The sequence below is a fragment of the Gavia stellata genome, chromosome 3 (genome assembly GCF_030936135.1).
Source record: "Gavia stellata isolate bGavSte3 chromosome 3, bGavSte3.hap2, whole genome shotgun sequence".
Taxonomy (NCBI): Eukaryota; Metazoa; Chordata; class Aves; order Gaviiformes; family Gaviidae; genus Gavia; species Gavia stellata.
This window is the reverse complement of record NC_082596.1, coordinates 20542309-20560085: the sequence shown is the minus strand read 5'-3', so window position 1 is coordinate 20560085 and position 17777 is coordinate 20542309. Positions and strand designations below refer to the sequence as shown.

Below are 17777 nucleotides of genomic sequence, written 5' to 3'. Positions count from 1 at the left end.
AGAGGAGCCTCTGGTCCCATAATTTGTGAGGTTGGTAATCCTGGGGCTTGACAACTGTTGCTTGGTCCAAAGCACCTACTTTGCTCTTTCAAAGTGAGCTCTGACTCACAGCTCCCTAATCTTCTTGCCTCAGATCTCTTTGCCTCTTCTAGCCCAGAACCTCCTAACTTCACCTATCCCCAAACCGTCCCCATGCCCATCACACTCACTCCTTCCAACTCCTGCTCCCATCCCTCTGCTGCTCAGTAAAACAACATTGGTGCTACAGGCTTAACTTCATGCTGCCATCCTGTGTCCGTTGGCACTCCACACCAACCTGTCATTGACCAGCACCACCTTCTGTGCTAATCCTCTCCAGAATTTCCAGAGCTGGGAGGGACTTCAAAAACCCAGACAGACTACACATTTTATAACTCACCTTGAGGACACCAGGGCACATGAGGGACAAAGACTGTGCTAGTGCTAACAAGAACAAGAGACATAGGCCAGATGATGAAGAAAGCTATGATGTGGGCAGTTCTTATAGTGGATGGAGTATCAGTTGAACAACCAATGGAAAGAGAAGAGAGACCAAAATTTTCAGGGAAGTCACTGATGAGACAGTAAGGAGATGAGGAAAATCATGAGCAAAAGAGCTTTAGCCTACAGGAGAATATCTGTAACAGCTAGCTATTTAACCTCCTAAGCAGATGTGGTAGTTGCAGGTTTATTATCATTATACAAATAAAGATTTTTAAGCTACAACTTTGGCAGGGGCTGAACATGAGAGCTAGAGAGTGATACAGACAGTCACTTGACCGTAACAGGTCCTGAAGTTTACCACAGGTCTACCATTTCACAGAGAGCAGTGCTTGGAATACAACATCCTAATTATAAAATACTATAGTGAGGGTATTTTTAAAAATAAATTCACTTAATAAACACTTAGCAATACATTTCTAGTATGTTCTCATCCTGATTCATTATTAGTTGAGATCTTTTAAATAAATGCCAAACCACAGTGTTTTCAATTAGTACTTTACAAATATACAACTGCCCCATTAAATCTAAATTGATTACAGATTTAATAAATTCTAATTCAAAGCACTATGATTATTTTTATTGCTAGATGGATGGAACAAAATTCTTCCGTCAAAATACAAAGTAAGGCAAAAAATCAAAAAATTCCAAATTAAAAAAAAAATCCAAATTCATTTAAAGGAAAAGACAGTAGAAGACATAAGGGGAAAAAATGTCTATAAAAGAATGATAGGCAGACCTCAATTTCTGGCCATCGAACTTCATTTTCAAAATCCCCAATGCTATATTAAGCTTGTTTTTAAAAGATAAAGCCATATTTGAAGGAAACAAACACAGAAGTAATGAGGACTATTTCTAAAAAGTCAGAAATATTATTTTATTTAAAGCAAATAGTGCTGCCTCTGTGGTAATTGAACCCTCTGACAGACAGTTACAATTGCACTGGCTACAATAGTCTCAGAAGGTCGTATGCTCTTTTATGCTACATAAGAAACAGTCAAGCCATGATATATTAATGATGTCTTGCTATTTTGTAAGAAAGTTCAAAAAAAATCATTACCTTTCTTACTACAGTGAATTAACTACACATGTTTAATAAATGCTCAATTTGTTTAAAAGCTTCTCTTTATCTTGTATTTACTTAAGGCGCATGGAAGGGGAAATTACAATTTTAGCAATGTCGGGCCTTCCTGTGAGAAGGAAAGTGAACCTAAATAAATGGAGCAGCCAACCAAAGCTGAAGGGAGCTGTAATTTCTAAACTCTGAGTGCTTCCTCCCCCTAAAATTGTAGAGGTTACTATGGATACAGACTAAGTTGAAAGGTTCAAGATAGGCTTGATCCATTAATCAGATCAATATTAAATCACCCACCCAGGTGACAGATTTCATCTTACTCTTTAATTCAGTTTTGTTAGGGTTTTTTTTCAGGAGATTGTTTCTTGTTGGAGCAGTTCAGTTCAAAGTCATTAATTATTAAAATTTCTTGGAAAATTAACAAAGTATAGCTCTTCTCTTGGGCATTCTTCTATAGAAGAGACTCAACACTTTCCAATTTTGTGTCCAAATGTACTGCATTGTCATACTGCAATGTTCAGGAGGAAAATCATCTCCAGCAGGAAACCTTACATCGATTTCAAGAGACAAGCAGTCTCAAAATTACATGATTCACTGTTACTAGAAAAACAGTCTAGAATCACTTCATATTCAAGACACACATACCGCTTACATGTAGAAAATAAAATTAGTCTTGAAATTCAAAATTTCCATCATTTTAGAGCTGATGCACTTGGCTGTGGTATTTATTGTGTTACATTTGGCACTAACTATGTTTGGCTTTTAAAATCATGTCAACATTTTCCATAAAAATATGTTCTATAGCTTCTCTAACAAAAATGGGCAAGTGTTTCAGTAATAAAATGTTAAACAGCTTTTGTGCCTATAAAGACATTAATAGGGCAGAAATCATTTCAACTTATGTAATTCAAGCCCTGTAACTCCCAGAAGGATTTTAATGCAGCCAGAATTTTTATTATTGTTAGCTGAGATAATACTATCTGAGCAATGGAGCCTGTAACTAAGCGTACCTAAAAGTATCTAACTTCAAGTAGGAAGAAACCTATTCCATTTTTTAAGACTGTTTATATTAACTCAACTTCAATCCACAAAATGTCTATGTGTCCACAATGCAATGTACGTGCCATGCAAGATCACCAAACCAAGAACAAAAATGAAGATGTGATTTATAAATACACCAGTTGGCAGTTACACTAAAATAAAAATATACAATACAAAAATCATTGGAGGGGAACCAGGACTGGTCAGTAAATGCAACTGCATCATTATTCTCGCAGAGGGAGACTGTCAAAGGCTTGAGGGTGAGTTAAATATCCAGCGCCCAACACATGCCAATATAGGTTGGACATAACCCACATTTATGCTTTTCAAAACCAATCCCGTAATTCAGGGAAAAAGGTCACTTTCTGTAAGTGGTAAAAATGAAAAAAGTTATATTGAATTCACCATCCACCTTCTGCAAATTACTTTCTTAAAAAGAAAAAAAAGTTAAGACAGACTGACAGTACAGACTATTTTTCCTACCTCCCAAGCACAGTACAGGCTAATATAGATAAATTCATCTATTTCCCAAAACTGTAACTATATTCAAAAACTTTTTTATATGGGCAAGTTTTTATAGCCCAGTTTTGAAAGGTTTAAAGTGGACGAGTTGCTGAATTCACAAACCTGTTATGAAAATTAAGGCCAAGATCTTAAATTACTTTACAGAAGGGATACATAAACCATATACTGGTCTCATTTAATTTTTCATCAAAACCTAGCCACCTGGTACAGATTAGGCAGCACTCAGCAATATTAAACAGCAGTTGGGAACACAACATGAAGAATACCAGATCCATGGAGCCCGCGCTGGGAATGGGGAGAAAGAGGTGGGATGTCATTGCACGGGCTGGGTCCAAGCATGGCCATGAGTGCTCCCCTTCCAGCCTGGATGGCCATGGAGTGACCTCACGTGGGTCTCAAGATTATGTGTGATGTGAAAGCCAGCACCCACTTTCTCACAAGGCAGTGCATCCCAGTGACATGCCTCAGTACTGAGGGGGCGAGTGCCGTGCGTTTAACAGACACTTGATTATTTCAGGAAGCAACGAAAAGCTATTTCTTACTTCAGGTTCTTAGGTTCAGTGACCTAATTCTGGTTAGGCTATGACACACACACAAAAAAAACCATAAATATGAATTAGAGGTAAAAGCAATGATTAATAATCCATACGGGCAATTCTCCACATATGACCATATGGAAAAATCGATACCGGCACAACTGCCAGACAGCGGTGAAATGATGTGTAGAGATACCAGAGCACTCGCTGGTTTTAGCAGTTGTGCTTCTAGGCACAAACATGCAAACAGGGAATCTTGTTGCACATTAGCAGGTTGTAAATTTCCAAATAAAATGCAGTACTAAAAGTGAAAGGTTGTTTGTTTGTTTTTAATAGTACATCTGTTTTATTAAAACAGCAACACTTACATATTAAAGCATGTCTGGTGTGAGGTGTCTGGTCACCTGAAATTTGTGTGGGAACAAAAAGCATGACAAGCCGCCCACCCATATATCAGTGCATATACTGACTAGTACCTACATGAGGCACTGTTAAATTAATGCTTAATCCTTTTTATTTTCATATAATGGGAATTTGTTTGTTAAAACTAGGAATATCTGCTTAAATCACCATTCTTTCCTAAATTTCCCTTCTAACTAAAGCAATAATAACAGTAAAAATAACAACAACAATAAAAACTAGGTTAATGCATCAACTATTTAATCTGCCGCATGTTACGTATCTTGGAATGAGCTGGAACGTTCTTTAGCAAAGTTTTATGATGATCTTAAGACATTTGTGAAAATATCGTCGTGTTCCACAACATATCACCTTAAAAACTGACTGTGAATTATGGCGTTCCTATAAAAGTGAATGTAAGCATTCAAAAAAAACTCACTTGAACATCTGTTCATATCTGGCGTTCGGAGTCCGTAGTACCCTGATGGGCAGGAATGCAAGCATTCACCATATTGTCTCATTCCTTCTCTTCGTAGGAAGAAGAATAACTTGTGTTGGCATCTGATGCACCCATTATCCTTTGAACAAGATAAACAGCCTTTGCAAATTGGATTTGGTCCATAACTAGCTGCAAAATAAGAAGATAAATTACACTTTAAGATCATTTGGAAATTAATTTGGCTGGATGTCCTCTTCCCTCTAAAGTGTTACTTATCTACCGCTTGATTACAAGCAGTTTTGAAAGGAAGGTTCTGAAAGTGCACTCATTCTCATACATCTGCACTGGCAAGTGAATAAGAAGAAATGCAATCTCTGTATTTTTAATTGTATGTAGGGAAATTTAATGAATTTACACAGTTTCTAAATAAAGGTACAGGCAAGCAGAGACCAAGCTATATAAAGTTCACCACTACAACATAAGTAAAACCCTGGTGCTGAATCCTAGTTCGAAGCTGAGCACATAAGCACACAACAGCAGCAAAATATAGAACATCAGCACCCTGATATATGCACCTGGAATGATATGTCCATGAAATCCAGCAACCACACTAATGCAACTTCTGGCTTGTGAAGAAAGCAGTGTTAAGTGTAACAAACACTCTACAGTACAGGTACAGCACTAGCAAAGTGTGCTGTCCCATAGCTCTCCTGGTATTAGAAAAGCTGTCTTGCAGTCTCTTCTTGGTCTTTCTAACGAGAATGTCAAGATTATTATTTTAAAAAAAGAGTAGCAGTTTTAACTTCTAAGAGCCTTTTTCTACAAATTTCTACTCCAAATGGGCTGAAAACCATATGCACAGACATTACCGAAGGAAGGTGTTCAGTGCAGGTTACCATTTTAGGTCACCAGCTGCTGTGCCTTCAATTCTATTCTCTCATTTTGCCTTGTTTTTTTCTTTTATTTCTTTTAAATTACTTGCCTCATAGGTGCAACACAAACCTTAGCTGCATCACTCTTTCCCCTTATGAGCTTTTATTATACTGCCTTTCTGTAGAGTCACAGAACACTCTCCTGTCCCCATGGACTGTCAACTCCTTCTCAGGTGCTGAGTCAGCACAGCAGGTTAGCAGAGGGAGGATCACTCAAGACATTCCTGAAAACAGCATAACTTAACAGGTCTGTTTTAAATATTAAGTTGGCTACAGGACTTCACAGAAATTTGCCAGTTCAAACCTGGTTTATTGGAAACAAAAGAAAAATATTATGCAACAGAAGGAAAGTGTCTTTGGGGTCTCAAGAGCTTTTTAATAGAGGCCACCCCAAGAACAGCTGGCCAAAAGGGCAAGGACTATGTTTAATTGCTATATGTTTAAATATTTAAAAGTATTCACACCCTAACATAGTACTCTGGTACTTTTATCTTGTATGGATGGATAATTGAGGTTGTTCAATGGATGACTTCACCAACGGAGCCAGGAAAAGAAAAAAGAAAAGCCCCACCACCCTCTGGAACCAGTAGCTGATAAGCTTTACTCTCACCTTCACACATCTGCACACCACATTCCCACTCCCTTTCTGCTCCCGTCCCCCACACATGCCTCACCAAGTTCAGCACAACAGCATTCAACTCCGATCTTGTACAAAATAATCCTAGTGGGTGGCAGGCGGGACGAGAAGCCAAACGCTCCGGTGTGAAACAGCTCAGCCAGCGGGACACCTTCTGAGTGCTGGAGTCCTGTGGCACCAGGCTCACCTGGTGAGATCTTCTTAATGGGAATAGCAACCTTACCCTCTATGGTATATGTACAATTCTTTGGTTCTCTGTTAACCCTTTCGTAATGACACACCCTACAGACCAACTGCCTTATACTCCTAAAGCTGTTCCTGTCTCCTGTTGCCCGCAAGACCTCAGATATAACTTTTCCTACAGTTCATCTTGCAACTATTCTCATTCACAATCCACATCTTCAAAGACATACAAGAGAAACAAACAGATGATGAGCTAGGCCTTGATGCATCCCTTATCTTTCTGTCAGCAGGGATTGCCTATCTGTAACCACATCAAATAATATGTGACCATGTACTCCAAAGCAATTGTTGCTTAACACATGGTGGGCAATCCTGTAGACTTCTAAAACCCCTTTTAGTCTCCTTGCAGCTGACTCTCAGCAAATCTGTACCTCCAGCTTGTTGAAGGTTCCTCAGAGAAGCCTGTACGATAAAAAAAGAATTAAAAGGAACAAAGCAAAACTAAAGATGCGAGATGCCTGAATTTATTCAGCATTCAAAGTGGGTTTTGGAGTTTGAATCAGCTGAAGTCAGGATCTCATATACAGCATGTATATGATTATGACTCAGGGCCCGGCCAACTGCTGAACAGCATGGGTATAGCTAAAGGCTACTATTCTCAATAGTGTCGCTTGGAGAACAGGGATTAGGCTTTGGAGCAGATACGTTTACAGTGTCCATGTAGGTCTCACGTCCACCTTCCCTCGCTGATGCCCATTAAAATTCAGATTTCTTGGCTACAAAATGTGTCTCAGTTTGACTCTAATGTCCAACTTTCCTTCATCTATGACTGCCCACATGTTACTCTCCTCAAGTACCTCTTTTTTCTATTTCTGGTAAGATGTCTTTGTTGATAACCCTCTGTTCTGCAGACAAATTTAATTATGCTCAGTTCTCTGGGCTTCAGCTATAGCTCTGTATTGACATACTCTCATGTGAAAAGGAGCTAACAGCATAAAATGATCCTCCATTATCCTGTGCTATCCTTTATTTAGAAGATGGATGGCACATCTTTCACAGCTTAAGGTCGACACAAGATACATGAAAGGGTTCGATAATATAGAAATTTTGTAAGTTGTATATATTTATTCCCAAATTTTAACTTGTGTGTAGGTTCCCCAAACCATGATTTCTAGGCTCTGCTTTATCTCCTGAGCAGCCTTAACAAATAATTTGTAATTTTCTATGCCTTTATTTTTTCCCTCTTATAGGAACACTGTGAGATTCAGTTCATCAAAACTTGTAAACTGCTCTGAAATCCTCAGATATGATATATTATAGATGTGACACATGTATTGTTACTTGAATGAATGATTATTAAACTCACACATTGAATTTGGATAACAGAGTTCAAGATGATCACATAGTTAATGGTCACATAGTGATGACTTCCCCTGTTGCTCTCCTAGTTACTAAGTTATAATAAAAACCTAAAAATGCATCAGATATTTTTCTTTTCTTTCTTTACCACATTAAGCAAAAAAGAAAAAAAAAAAATCACTGAAGAATTATATAATGGTAAGGGGAGATAATATGATTTGTACGCTGTAATAGAGAGAGTAAACTTTATGAAAGAATCTGAAAACTTCCCACTGTGCTGCTGAGGCACCAAACTGAATAATTTCCAGGTATTTTGCATAAAGTTATTGTGAAGTGTATATCACAGAATCTGTGTTCTTCCACATTGTTGTTGGTTATATTCTTTTCAGAGTTTCATGGGAAGCATACTGACTTCTGCAACCTTTCTGTCACTTCAACTTGTCCCAAAGCAGGGACAAGGACTAAATTACTTGGACACTGAACATATACTTTAACAATAACATAGCACTGGTTTTGGTGTCACATAGGCATGCCATCTTGAAGATACCAACTTAACTTTCTCTCTTTGCCCCTATGTATGCAGGCTATAATTAAATCCTACAAAATTCCCCCTGCTCCAAAGTCTTCCCTTTCCATCTTGGTTTCTTAACATAGCAAACACAATGTATTCTTATCACATATAGCTTTTTCAATATAATTGCTCTTTGAAGGAGGAATTGAACACCTCTGTGTTCAGCAGAAACATCTACACATTTCCTTTGAATTTCTTCATAACGTCTTCTTTTTCCTTCTGTATTAGACTGCAAGAAAACATAATAAGCTTACAAAACATGGTCAATCACATTCCAAGTTACCAGCTGCATCATATGCAATGTAAAACATCATGCTACTTATATCTATTTCAACCCTGCCTGGAACACCCTCCTCAACTGTGTGTGCCAGGCAGGCAGGCTTCCTCCAGCCAAATCCCTCATGGAAACTCGCTCCTTCCACAAGGCCCACAAATGTTAACCAGTGTCAGAGCACTGCTGTCGTCACATCATAAAACCGAAAATGCACACATGCTCTAAGTTAGCACCATCCTCTGGGTCTCAAAGCGCATGATTGCCCTGGCTGTCTGTTAAGACTGTAAGGTCCCTGCAACAGCAGTAATGTTTTGTACAGCCATGTAAGTGTGTACGCGGGTGTGAACAACGCACATAAACACAAATACACACCTTTATACAGATAACACATTTTCTATTCCTTCTGCTTGCTGCTTCTACAGCTATACTCTAGAGCATATCTCTATATTTAAAGGAAAAACATTTACAAACTTGATTCCCTATGTTGCTTCTTTATTTTAAATCTGGGATTAGATTTGCCAAGTTTGAAAAGGTTACTTGAGAACACAGACTAGTACCCAAACACTGAATGAAACACTTCTGAACTCTAAGGGTGTTCAAAGTTTCATGGTTTGGATCCATATCAAGTGTCAGCTAATTACTTTAATTCTTGTCTGGATCAAATGTATTTAAGCCATATTGCTGAACCAGTTTTAAGTGAATTGTTATGACTATTTGAAATCATAAGAGAATCAGCAGTACAAAATGAGTCTAGCCTGTTCCCCACAAGAATACAAGTTGTTCTGTAAGCAAGAAAACTAAGAGCATTTGATTTCCTATGATCTTACTGTCTTGCAGCCCATACCACAACAACTGCTACTAATTTGTGTCTTTCTTGTATACCCGCTTGTTAGGTGTCACAAAGCTCTTTTGAACCTGGTGCTTCAGCTCACCACAAGACCCTGGTATTTTTACACATCTGTAAAAACCAGGCTGAAGTGGACAAATGAATCCAAAACCAACTGGAGAAAGAGGAGGGCCAGGCAGAGAAACAAGCAGTAGAAAAAGGCATTATGTAAACATGACTTCTTTAGAGGGCCAGATTAACATGCTCGTTATGTTCCTAATATCACTTGCTGCCTGGTCATTGTGTCACTATTTGGCAGTCTTTGGTCTTTTGAACTCTCTGAAGTCAGAAACTGGGCTTACTGGTACAATGGCCAGCTTAATGGTACTCTGGGCCTAACTGGGATTGCAGCCACATACATGTTGGTAATTGGATTTAGTTCAGATCTAGCAGGAATGTCTCCAAGACATTTATCACGGTAAATGAGGTGTGCAGACAGGACTCAGGAGGGAAGCAACTAAAAGACCACTACAGGCTGCACTTATTACAGAAAGAGTAGATTTCATAATCCTGAATTCCATTAATGCTAAAGACATCCCATACATGTCTCAATAAAACCTACTAAAATACACTCATGCTTGGCATATGTCTTCAGAGTACCGAAGAATGGAACAAAGAATACAGCCTTAAAGATACACCAATATTGTATAGTATACCTATGTATTAACACTGTAAGACTGCAAGGTCATTATAGTTAAAAACCATCTGATGGGCTATGAACAGAAGCAGCCAAGAAAAACACCTATTTTTCATTAGAGCTGCATAAAACCAAAAGTAAGTTTTGGACAGAAAACTTCATTAACAAAAAAGGAAAAAAATTGATTAGCTTGACTCTAGTCATTGTCTTTAAGAGAATTAAGAGATTCAAGGTCAAAGGGGATTTTTATGAACAATTAGCCCAATGCCCTGTACAAAGAAGCCACAGAACTTGTGCTTTACTAAAACATATCATTTAAGAAACCATTCAATCCTGATTTTTAAATTGTCAGCGGTAAGGAAACCACCACAACCTTTGTTAAGATATCATAGAGGCTAATCACTCTCACTGTTGAAAATCTGCAGTGGAATTTTGAAGTTCAAATAGCAACCACTGGACCTTTTTATATCTTTGCCTGCCAGATTGTTAACAGTTTTTCAATGTTTTTTTCCCCAATGCAGACACTCTGATTAGGTCAAGTTTTAGCCTTCTCATGGGTAAGATAAACAGACTAAGATTCCAGAATGTCTCACCACAAGGCAAAGTGTCCAGTCCTTTGATCAATCCTTTGCCATTTTATCAACAGGCTTATGGACACCAAAAAAAGAGCTCAGAAATGGAAAAGCAACTGTGCCAGTGCCAAATACAGAAGTAATATAACTTTTCTACTTTTCCTAGATAATACTCTCCCGAAACATTCATGTGTTATGTAAGTTTTTTTGACCACAAAGACGCCGTTTCCCCAGTATCACGCTGCTCTGGGTAGGAAGCAACCATTTCTCGGAGTTACGCAGGAGATCACCCAGTGCTATCTTCCTCAGGACACTGGGCCTTAACCACGCAGGATCATTTTCCACAAAGTTGTCCACAAGTCAGAAAACCCAGATGTTCCCCACTCTTCCTCTGAAGATAGACTAACTGTAGGGTGGCATTTCACTTCAATGAGTTTGGTATAAATCTCACCAAATTTATGAGCATAAGTGAACAATTTTGCCTGCTTATTATGAAACCATTTCTTCACTTCCTTTGGAGGTCTTAATTCTATTTTCAATACCATAATTTTATGCTTAAACTACTTTCATTTGTCAGCTCATTTCATTCTCTCATTATTGATATAATGTCCTTCTGATTGTTCTAGTCTAGGCCTCAGAAGACTTGTCTTCATTCCATCTATATTCAAAAGCCAGTGCACTTTTTATTCCACTTCCAAATCAAAACATTTTACTTTTGCTACATGGCTATCCAGCTGCACACTTTCAGAATTTTCTGTACTGTTTTCCCCACCACCATGGTAGAGAGAATCACTGTGAAGATCAGTTAGATATTACAGAATCACAGAATGGTAGGGGTTGGAAGGGACCTCTGGAGATCATCTAGTCCAACCCTTCCACCAGAGCAGGTTCACCTAGAGCAGATTGCACAGGAATGCATCCAGGCGAGTTTTGAATATCTCCAGAGAAGGAGACTCCACAGCCTCTCTGGGCAGCTTATTCCAGTGCTCCGCCACCCTCAAAGTAAAGAAGTTCCTCCTCATGTTTAGATGGAACTTCCAATCATCAAGTTTGTGCCCATTACCTCTTTTCCTGTCACTGGGCACCACCGAAAAAAGACTGGCCCCATGCTCCTGGCACCCACCCCTGAAGTATTTATAAGCATTAATAAGATACCCCCTCAGTCTTCTCTTCTCCAGGCTAAAAAGACCCAAGTCCCTCAGCCTTTCCTCATAAGAAAGACGTTCCAGTCCCATAATCATCTTCGTAGCCCTTTGCTGTACCGTCTCCAGCAGTTCCCTGTCCTTCTTGAACCGGGGAGCCCAGAACTGGACACAGTACTCCAGATGCGGCCTCACCAGGGCAGAGGAGAGGGGGAGGATAACCTCCTTCAACCTGCTAGCCACACTCTTTTTGATGCACCCCAGGATGCCATCAGCCTTCTTGGCCACAAGGGCACATTGCTGGCTCATGGTCATCCTGGTGTCCACCAGGACTCCCAGGTCCCTTTCCACAGAGCTGCTCTCCAGCAGGTCAGCCCCTAACCTGTACTGATGCATGGGGTTATTCCACCCCAGGTGCAGTACCCTACACTTGCCTTTGTTGAATTTCACAAGGTTCCTCTCTGCCCAACTCTCCAGCCTGTCCAGGTCACGCTGAATGGCAGCGCAGCCTTCCAGTGTGTCAGCCACTCCTCCCAGTTTTGTGCCATCAGCAAACTTGCTGAGGGCACACTCCATCCCTTCATCCAGGTCATTGAGGAATATATTGAACAGGACTGGATCCAGTACTGACCCCTGGGGAACACCACTTGTTACAGACCTCCAACTAGACTCTGTGCCACTAATCACAACCCTCTGAGCTCTCTATCTGTCAGCCACTTTTCAATCCACCCCACCGTCTGTTCATCTAACCCACACTTCCTAAGCTTGCTTATGAGGATGATGTGGGAGACGGTGTCGAAAGCCTTGCTGAAGTCAAGGTAGACAACACCCACTGCCCTCCCCTCATCTATCCAACCAGTCATGGCATCGTAGAAGGCTATCAGATTGGTCAGACATGACTCCCCCTTGGTGAATCCATGTTGACTACTTCTGATAACCTCCTTTTCCTCCAGATGCTTTGAGATGACACCCAGAATGAGCTGTTCCATCATCTTTCCAAGGACGGAGGTGAGGTTGACTGGCCTGTAGTTTCCTGGGTCTTCCTTCTTGCCCTTTTTGAAGATTGGAGTGACATTGGTTTTCCTCCAGTCCTCAGGCACTTTGCCTGTTCTCCAGGACCTTTCAAAGATGATATTATTCTCCTTCAGCACCCTGGCAAGTCTCAAGAAATTACCTACTTGTTGAGATATTTTGCAATATTTAGTGACTATAGGCATTATCAGCATTGCATACTGTCTACCAAATTCAGAAGCGTAATTTATCAATAAAATGACACGTATGTTGGTTTCAGGATGCCTTGGTTGCTTGGATATTTTGAGAACATTACTGACTTTCCTTCCAGCTGGGTTGAACTGCCAGTCACAGAGGTATCTCAACCATCTTTCTTTATTCAACCATCTGGAGCTTTTAAAGGCATCTCTCATAGTTTATTTTCTGGATACCTGCTATCAACTGGAAACATTTAACTCCCCTTCTCCTCTTCTGTCTGCTCTTCACAGCCTACCAGTCCTCACTTGCCTTCAACTCTACTGAATGCTGCCTCCTCCTTCTACTTCTGATGGGAATCCTCCTTCAAAATTTCTCTCTGTTCAGTTCCTTCGGGGGACATTTCCTCTCTCCCTGAAAATGGAGCAGCAATGCCTCCTCAGTCTGGTTGCTCAGATCTCTTCCATTTCCCCCGTGTTCCCCAATGACTGTACTCATCCTTCCAGTCCAGAAATCCAGCGCTGTCAACAATTTACATTTTATGCACAGGAAGTCCTTCCTGGCTAACGGATGGAAAAAAAAATATGGAGCATCTGTTGCAGGTCACAAACACCACTGTCACCTGCTGTCCTAAAAATCAAGGATAGAAATAGACACAGAGAAGAAAGTGTCCCACTCCCTGTTCAAATGTCCTAGGAAATATTAGCTTTTATTGCTGGTTTCTGTTCACAAATTCACCAGTTTTATCCTAGGTTTTCCTGCTGTCACTGACAGAGAGTAATTCAACACTCACACTTGAAACACTGGGGATAAAAGGTCCAAGCATCACAGCCACTGAGTGCATCCAGAGACAAAAAAAAGTTAAAATAAAATATACTAAAAAAAGCCCTCTTCCCTTGTGTTCATGCATACAGGCCAGCTATATAGCCTGTTCAGGGAAAAAAAAAAAAAAACCCACAACCAAGCCTTACCAACCAACTGGTTCACAAATACCACTCATAGGTCATCGATCTTGAAGCCTAGCCCCCCAAACACTTACGTTTGATGTTCAAAAGTGTTACATGATGCACATTCATGTGCATGTTGCCAGTCCCACTTCTGAGTTTTAATTTATAGGCCAATCCATTTCAGCTATAGTAAGAAATTGCATTACACCAGTACATTACACCAATAAATGGACCAGCCATTTCCTTTAATCCATTCAAGCTGTTGATTTGTAAAGTGGCTGCTTCAGTTGTTATCACGCTGAGAAGAGTCCCTCCAAGATGACCTCACAGCTGTGGGCAGTTTTGTCTACTCCAAATCTCAAAATTCTTTATCTTATCTGGCATCTTCAGTCTCTGTAAAAATATCCATGATATAAGCTTTAAATAAACTTCCATCAGGTAGTTTTATGATTTAGAATACTTTATAAACCCCAGATAATTTTATTAAATGCTGGTAGCTTCATGTATAGTAACCTCAAGAAACCCCAACCATAAAACCCAAGAGGATTTTTAACAGGCAATACTTTTGAAAGATAACTTGTCTTTCACTCTCTCTTATTTAGGTTTCACATTATTTACACTTTCAGCTTTTTACAGGTCTACAGAGTAAAACGTAGAAATCCCGCAAAGCTACTACTTAAAACCAAGAAAATAATCACATCTGAGATTCTGGATTGTTCCCCAAACCCCAGCAATTGAGACACGGAGGCAAAGCACCACAACTGATCACCTTCGGCAACAGCACAGATCAATTACATCTGATGAAAACTGCATAAATCAATTGACGGGGCCGAGACCCCGACCCCCAGTCTGCTCTACCCCTTGGATCTACCCCAATGTCCGGCTCGCTCTGGCATACCCGTCATGCAGTGGCGGGGCTCTGTTGCCTTAGCGGCACTGCGGGCTGGTTTCAAAGAAGGGATGTCTACAGCTCCCTCCCACCCGGCCACCGGTCTGGCACTCACCAGTCCCAGCTCTCCTGCAGACAGTGAAGGAAGTGAAGTACAAGAGTGTGAGTACTGAGCAGCCTACCTGCTCAGCACGGGGAGCTCTGCACCTGCGCAGAGCTGACCTTAAACCATCTACAGCAGGAATCGGGAATTTTCAAAGCCAATCGCTGTGTCATTCCAAACAGGCTTTTGAAAAATCACTTTCCTCAGCCAAGGCTTTATCTCTTTTTCACTTACATCACCTACATATGAAGCACAGGAGCTCCTTCTAGGCTTTGTCTGTAGGAAGAGGGAAGCAAGGAAGACAGTACGTGACAACCTCCATGTTCCCCAGCTTATTTCAAGAGGGAAGTTTATTTGTCTTCCATTGAAAATAAACCATATTGGGAAGCCACTCAGAGGCTGGCAGTTTCACTTCTAATATAGGAAAAAAAAAGACATGCTCCTTCCAGAGACTTACTATACCTTGGACCAAGTCTTTATATATGGTGTTAACGTGGAAGCTGCGAAGAGAAACAAAAATAAAAACCAAACACTTCTTTACTATCCTCATAACACCACGCTGGTGGGGAGGCCTTGTCAGTGGAGTCCACAAGGCAGTGTACCTCCACCTCTCAGGTGGTTAAAAGTCACTTGAACACCAATCTCGGACCTTTCCATTTCAGACTCCCATGCTATAGTCATCCAGAAATGCACAGACTGTCACAGCCTATTTCTTAATTACAAAATTGCACAGAAATGCATTTTCCCCATGTACATATTCTGTGTGCCACTCTCCAATGGCACATTCAACAGCAAACTTCATCCTGCATATTGCTGCTGCAAATCAACATCTGGGACACAAATCCTATTGGAACAAAGTCCCAGGCATTTGAACAAATTCTTTTTTTTTCCCAAGTTTTTTAATATCTAGAATATTTCAGCTAGCTGCTGTGAATAAGATTCATCTCTAGCACACAGGTGAATAAACAGAGATTTAATTTTTTCCCCTTTGATGGCATGTTTACTTTGTCTTCTATTGTAAGTTATAACTTTTCCAAGCACTGAAAACTGCAGGGATCCAACGTAGAGGCGTTCCAACAAAAACACAGTTCCAAACCCAGATCCACCCAAACCGCTGAAGACAAAACATTATTGGAAGCACTAAAGCTAAAGAGGTGAAGATCCAGAACACTCTGCTTAAGACACAAAGTACAATGGCATACAAGAAGACTTTATGTATGATGCATTATATTTCATTTTGCCTTTTCAAACTTTTACTGAACAGTACCTAAAAAGGTAGAAAAGATTGAGGAACAGAAGAAAAATAGAGAAGGAGCTCAAGTCTGACTTTTCACTTCCTGGAGGACTAAATTCAACATATTTTAAAAGTGATAGATATCAGATCTGGACTCTGAAGCTAGATAATCCATACAGCAATTCCAACAGAAACAAACAGAGGCAAAGACTATATAGTTATTTTCATTGTTATATTAGGCACCACTAAACTAACGACTACTTACTTAACTATTGTTTACTATCACATTTTATTGTACAACTGGAACTGGCATGTAAAGGAAATGCCAAACAAATAAATATTTGGCTGTGATTGTAAATCTGTAACAGTGAAGAACATGCCTTATTTCTCCAGTTTATAAAGCAGTGAACACGCTGGTTAGTGTTTCATAAATACCAAACTTCAAAATGTTGAACAGCATATAAATGGAGGTTTTTGCCTTTTTTTTTTTTTTAAGAAAAGAATATTATTAAACTGAAAGTGGTACCCTCTAAGAATGAAGAAATGTAAAGTTTAGATAGTTGGAAATAGTCTGGAAGTTTTAATGGCCTCAGGCATAAGGAGCTGAGTAGGAAACTTTAAAATGCATGTAAGGTTATATTCACAGTATCATAAGTTTTGCAGAAGAAATGTTGTACAGGTCCTTACACTGAGCAAAAACTAGTTCTGAGCAAAGCTTCACTGGAGGTCTGTACAAGCAGATTTGCCAGATGTCCAAGCCTGAAGGAGGCAAACTGGGTTTCAGGTTAGGCATTAGATTGAGAATGAAGCTTGGACCACACAGAAGTAAAATTGGTCCCCAAAAGTATTGCAGAGGACTAGGCTGGTAGTCTCCAGGTAGATGTGACAAGTCTGTAGAGAAACTCATTTGGTACTGTGTAGACACAGCATTGCATTTCCTCAGCTACAGCAGTTGACGGAGTAGTTAGTGATTATATTTGTGCTAGAAAACTGATAGCACTTACAAGGTCCCAGGTGGAGTACTTGGGCTGAATCCATTTCAACTCTACTGAAGCACTAGGCAGAGAGGAGATACTATTTTCTCCTTGCCTGGGAAGGAAATTCAAAGCTAGATGGATGCTGTGGTTACTCCAACAGCTACAGTTTCAGGAAGTCCAGGACTCCAGGTGGCAACACAACACTCCTGAACAGGTAAAGGAAGGCACAGCCATTTCAAGCCCCAACTAGATAAAGCCCCAACTAACTTGATCTGGCTTCACACCTGACCCTGCTTGGAGCAGGAGATTGGTAAGGGAGGTCCAATCTCCTGCTTGGGATGTCTCTTCCAGACTGATTTATCCTGTAGTCCCATGAACTGCATCTGAAGTATCTGATTTCACTTCTTGCTTGAAGAAGGAAGCAGCTTGAGCTACATGTTGAACTACAACACACTTCTGATGGAGAAGGAACAGGTAACAAAGCACATGGGGATATGGAAGTTTTCTGGATGTCCAGACATATTCCATTTCACAGGAGATCCCAGAGGGACACAACAAGTATCAATGAAATGGAAACAAAATATTTTGGAAATGTGCTGTAACTGCAAATAAAGGAACCTAAAGGATATCTTCACAGGTGGAAGTATCCTTTCCCACACAAAGTGAGCCATCTTAAGAGAAAAAAGCTCACCAG

At 40.1% G+C, this 17777-nt stretch overlaps 1 protein-coding gene across 1 annotated transcript in view; it reads right to left on the bottom strand.

The window, feature by feature from the left end:
* Positions 1 to 17777, bottom strand: part of RSPO2 (R-spondin 2) — a 73146-nt gene that overhangs the window by 10088 nt on the left and 45281 nt on the right. Inside the window, exon 2 of the mRNA XM_059815606.1 lies at positions 4535 to 4723. Within this exon, the coding sequence (XP_059671589.1) occupies positions 4535 to 4723 (189 nt within the window). The remainder of the gene's footprint in view (positions 1 to 4534; positions 4724 to 17777) is intronic.